Raw genomic sequence first — 5094 nt, 5'->3', positions numbered from 1 at the left:
GGTCAGAGCTGTGAGGCACCGCAAATTTTCACCTCAAGTTTAGATTTTATAAATCGCAACCTTGGTGTAAAAAGTGGAGTACGCAAGTTTCTGGGCTCAAATTGTGCGTACGCCAGTTTTATAAATCCGACCCCTGGATTCTACTTCAGTCTGTAAGAAGTAAAATTATCGCCTGACTTCCTGTTAGAGACAAGTGTCTCCTGTGGACCCACTGCCGGCTGGACCGGTTCTGGTTTTTAGTTTGACATATATACAGTATCTACAGCTCTGGTCTCAAGGCAGATCTGTCCTGCTGTGTCTCGACATGAGGCAGGATAGCGTCTTTGTAGAACACCTCCAGTTTGGACACWGTCTCGTCCCACAGCTCAGGGTCAAAGGTCACCGGAACCACAGCTACCTCCTGCAGGGTGAAGACGACAAAGTCAGCCCACCTCAGACCGGTCACCGCCAGCTGGCACTGGACCTGAGTGAARTAGCTGTGAGACGTCTTCAGGTGGTAGACTGGAGGCTGGACAGGAAGACAGAAACCACACTGAAGCAGGGAGCAGAGGACGGGACAGACGGGACAGACGGACGACTTATTTTACTTCTCTGTGGTTCTGCTCGTCTTTGTCCTGGAGCTGCAGACAGAAGGTGGGGTCCTCCCTGCAGGCGTCCTCCACCCGTCTGTTCCGGTGTTTGTAGGGACACTTCACCTCCAGGCACAGCAGCCATTGGCCGGTCCGGCTGTCCGTCACGATCCCGTCAGGACTCGCAGCCAACCAGGGCCGCCGGGCGTCGATGAACAGACCGCAGTCCTGGACCGAGACCGGCCGGTCCAACGCCGCCATCTTCAGGGTCTGAGGGACCGATAACCAGTCACATCATCAGTGACATCATCAGTGACATCATCAGTAACATCAGTGATATCACCAGTGACATCATCAGTAACATCAGTGATATCACCAGTGATATAATCAGTGATATCATTTTCATTGTGATACATATCATATATGATATTATTATTTCAGTGTTATCATTTACAGAGCAGACCCTGAATGTAACACAGAGCTTTACAGAGCAGACCCTGAATGCAGCACTGGGTTCAGGTGATTGTTGATGTTTCGGATCTGGTAGAACCCACCTGGTACCGACGAACTGCCTCAGATTCCATCTGGACCCCCCAGCTCATGGCTCTGGTCTGGACTCTGGGACCGTCTCCTGTGGAGTCGGACAGGTGAGTCAACTGGTGCCTTTGATCAGGACAGAYGTGTTTGGAGGCGGGGCCTACCTGTGACTGCAGCCAGGTATGAAGGAGGCGGAGTTTTGCTCTTGCCGTTAACGAAGCGGCAGTGGGCGATCCGGTGGGCCACAGAGGCCGTGATCCGGTTCTTCCTCCAGGTAAACCAGTCCGGGTTGGTCCTCTGCCCGCGAGTCAGAACCTCCACCTGCTCCACCAGACACCTGTCCAGGTGAGCGCTCACAACCAACGGCACCTGCTCCGGTCTGGGAGGTGCTCCATCTCCAGCAGAATTTGGATCTTTGTCCGGTTCTGGTCTAACAGCAGAACCAGCCCTGTTGTTCTCCTGGACCGTGTCAGACTTGGTTCTGTTCTGACGAGGGCGAGCGGTACCGGTTCTGGGTTTGTGGCTGCTGGGTTTGGCTGAAGCTCCACCTCCTGAGGACTGGATGGACCAGTGGTACCGGACCTGAGGAATGATGGGTTTCTGGGTCGCACCGGTCTGTGGGGAGGAGTTCTGTTTCTGCATGTTTGTTTTGTCTGAACAGAAACCAGAACAAAAACCAGTTCAGAGGTCAAAGGTCATAAATTAAAACTGTAAATAATTACAAATCAAGAACTGATCGTGAGATTCAAGAATAATCAATAACAGAGCATTTATTATCATTTGTCTTAGATATAAACTCCTCTCGCGCCGCTTCCAGTTGAGTCTAACGCCGGCGAATCAAAAAGAAGCGGACCCTGTGGCTTCTGATCGGATTAAACTGGATAACCACCAGACTCCTCAGCAGAATCCTTCTTTTTATGATGTTTTCATAAACGCGTCTGTGCTCACGAGTTTAAAGTGACTTCTTAAAGTTTGCTAAGAGCTGCTCGTTCATTCGGCTTTAATCAACACTGAAGCTTTTATGTTATAATCTGTTTCTGAGATTTTAAAACCCATTCCGGAGGATTTACAAAAGCCAAACTAAAGCCGAATAAACCCGAAATGCTCATTTGTCTGATTAAATCAAGTCCGAGTTTTATCAAACAACAGAAYAACAGATAACAGAACCGAACCACAGAAATGCTTAAAAGTTACATGAAGTTTGGCCCTGAGCCACTGAAGGAAAACCCCGCTCGAGTTTAAAGTTTCCAGACGGATGTTTCAGTTTGAATCAGTTGGAGGTGATTTACCTACCTGCCAGGTGAGTTTACAGGAGGGTGCGAGCAGAACCTACCCGAACTGGGAACCTTTAGAGCCCGTTTCTGTGGGTCGGAACAGAGAAGTGAAACTGGGTTTTAAAGGGATGCTGACTCATCGAGGCGTGTTGTGTTTTAACAGAAACACAACACGTCCCGGACATGTTCCAGATTAACACTGTTGTTGTTGTTGTTGTTGTTGTTGTTGTTGTTGTTGTTGTTGTTGTTGTTGTTGTTGTTGTTGTTGTTGTTGTTGTTGTTGTTTAGTAACCAACATTACTGGTTTATGGTATAATTTATTCAAAGTACATTTAGTTTAGCTTTATTTTTCAGATATATTTTTATGTATTTTATCTTTTAGATGTGTTATAAACAGATAATAACACATTTAAAACGCATAAATGTATTTTAGTGGCTGTACAAACATAAAAATRACGCATGTCCGGAAGTAACTACATGTGCACTGCGCGGAGGGATATGTGTRTAGTGTCAGGATGGCCGAGCGGTCTAAGGCGCTGCGTTCAGGTCGCAGTCTCCCCTGGAGGCGTGGGTTCGAATCCCACTTCTGACATAAACATTTTTTGTTTGTAATTTCATTAGCAGCATCAGTGTAAACAAAATAAATATTAACACTTTAAGTTTATGAGGTGTTTTTGAAAATGTTGTACAAATAAAGTGAAAACACTGAAGTTTTATTTCCTAAATGTTTTTGTTTCTTTTCTGCTGTGGAAGTTCTCAGGGTTCTGAAGGACACCATGCGGGTCTCTCAGGTCTCAGAGTCTCTGTTCCTGACTGACCTGGACTCGGCTCTGAACCTGGCGGTCTTGACCAGCAGGAACGTCACGCTCATCGTCAACGCCAGTGGACTGCAGGGGGTCCTCTACCCACYCAAGGAAGACCTGCAGGTCCTCCATGTCCCCGTCCAGGACCAGCCCCACGCCCCTCTCAGTCTCTACTTCGACCCGGTGGCACAGCAAATCCAGCAAAACCAAACTGGAACCACGCTGGTCCACTGCAGCGCCGGCCGGAGCCGCTCACCCGCTCTGGTCATGGCCTACCTGATGAGGTAAGACCTCAGGTCCAGTTCTAGTTCCAGGAGACCCAAACCAAGTGTCCCTGGTTCTGGTCTTTGTCTTCACAGGTGCAAAGGTCTCAGTCTGCGTCAGGCTTATGAACAGGTCCTGCAGTGCCGGCCGTTCATCCGACCCAACGCCGGGTTCTGGAGGCAGCTGATGGACTACGAGAGGACCCTGTTCAACCAGAACACCATGAGGATGGAGAGGTGGTCTGAAGGAGTCCTGCCCCAGGTTCTGCAGGACCCGGACCCTGATGGGTCAACACGGAGCTGACAGGATGGACGATTGAAGATGAGTCATGGTCTTACTGGGTCCAACAAGGTCCCACCATGGTCCAACCCAACCCAGGTCCAACCCAACCCAGGTCTAACCCAACCCAGGTCTAACCCAACCCAAGTCTAATCTAACCCAGGTCTAACTCAACCCAAGTCCAACCTAACCCAGGTCCAACATCAACAATCAGTTCAAACAGAAAAAAGGGTAAAAAAAGCAGCTAAAATGAGTAAAAATGAGTTAAAAGTAGATGAAACATTAAAATAAACAGATGAGAAATGAAAATGTTCAAATGAGCAAAAAAATAAAAAACAAGAAAAGAAGTTCCTGCAGCTTGTTTTGAAACAGCTAAAAAAAGCTGAATCTGGCCTAAAGTAGCTTAAAATGTAGCTGAAACAGCTTAAATTAACACAAACAGAACGAGCTTGTTTGCTGAATCAAACAGGAAGAATCTAAAATGATTTAAAAAATTTATTTAGCTAGAATGATCAAAAAGCTAAACTCAACTAAATAGAAGCTGAAATGAGCAGAAGTTAAATAGAAAAGGTAAAAAGTTCAGTAAAGTTTTATGATTATGAATCATGTTAAAACTGTTTCACTCATTTTTAATGAGAAAAAAACAGAAAAATCTAAATATCTGAAATCAGAGCTGAAATGTGTTGAAGGAGCTGAACGTTTTCATGAACTGTTGAAATAAAACAAAACTTGCAGAAAAACGTGTGAATCTGAATGTTGAGGTGATTAATTGACTGATTGATTGATTAATTGACTGATTGATCAATTGATCGTTACAACAATGAGCCTGAATATAAACACCGACACTGAGGAGTAAAAAACACAGATTTTATTGACAGAAAAGAAGGACGAGTGTCTCAGTGTCTCAGAGTCTTAGAGTCTCGGAGTCTCAGAGTCTTAGAGTCTCGGTGTCTCAGAGTCTCGGTGTCTCTCTCAGAGTCTCAGAGTCTCACTGACTCAGTGTCTCAGAGTCTGTGTCTCACTGTCTCACGGTCTCAGAGTCTCACTGTCTCACGGTCTCAGAGTCTCAGAGTCTTTGTGTCTCAGAGTCTTTGTGTCTCAGAGTCTCACGGTCTCAGAGTCTCACGGTCTCAGAGTCTCAGTGTCTCAGAGTCTTTGTGTCTCAGAGTCTCAGAGTCTCAGAGTCTCAGTGTCTCACGGTCTCAGAGTCTTTGTGTCTCAGAGTCTGTGTCTCAGAGTCTCACGGTCTCAGTGTCTTTGTGTCTCAGTGTCTCAGAGTCTCACGGTCTCAGTGTCTTTGTGTCTCAGAGTCTCACGGTCTCAGTGTCTTTGTGTCTCAGAGTCTCACGGTCTCAGTGTCTTTGTGTC

The 5094-nt window shown here is 46.6% G+C and overlaps 2 protein-coding genes and 1 non-coding gene across 4 annotated transcripts; 2 read left to right on the top strand and 1 right to left on the bottom strand.

The window, feature by feature from the left end:
* Nucleotides 1-63: 63 nt before the first annotated feature.
* On the bottom strand, nt 64-1759 carry LOC106532638 (uncharacterized; the record flags this gene model as incomplete). The annotated part of the gene is given in 4 exon segments (XM_014028758.1): nt 64-508; nt 588-839; nt 1124-1200; nt 1271-1759. Coding segments are annotated over 4 exon segments (1056 nt in total). The 3' UTR covers nt 64-259.
* On the top strand, nt 1363-4014 carry LOC106532639 (dual specificity protein phosphatase 14). Of its 2 annotated transcripts, none has more exons than XM_014028760.1 (3): nt 1363-1451; nt 3134-3467; nt 3543-4014. In XM_014028760.1, exons 2-3 carry the CDS (start codon nt 3157-3159, stop codon nt 3748-3750), a joined length of 519 nt encoding a protein of 172 aa, XP_013884214.1. In that variant the 5' UTR covers nt 1363-1451; nt 3134-3156; the 3' UTR covers nt 3751-4014. The 2 variants fall into 2 exon arrangements, with proteins under 2 accessions (XP_013884214.1, XP_013884213.1); XM_014028759.1 differs by lacking the exon at nt 1363-1451 and adding an exon at nt 2119-2406.
* Nucleotides 2890-2972, top strand: trnal-cag (transfer RNA leucine (anticodon CAG)). The gene has a single exon. It is a non-coding gene; the product is annotated as a tRNA-Leu (tRNA).
* Nucleotides 4015-5094: the final 1080 nt, after the last annotated feature.

This window comes from Austrofundulus limnaeus, unplaced genomic scaffold, assembly GCF_001266775.1.
Source record: "Austrofundulus limnaeus strain Quisiro unplaced genomic scaffold, Austrofundulus_limnaeus-1.0 Scaffold803, whole genome shotgun sequence".
In the NCBI taxonomy this organism is placed as follows: Eukaryota; Metazoa; Chordata; class Actinopteri; order Cyprinodontiformes; family Rivulidae; genus Austrofundulus; species Austrofundulus limnaeus.
The sequence above is the reverse complement of the archived record's forward strand: the minus strand, read 5'-3'. Positions and strand labels throughout refer to the sequence as shown.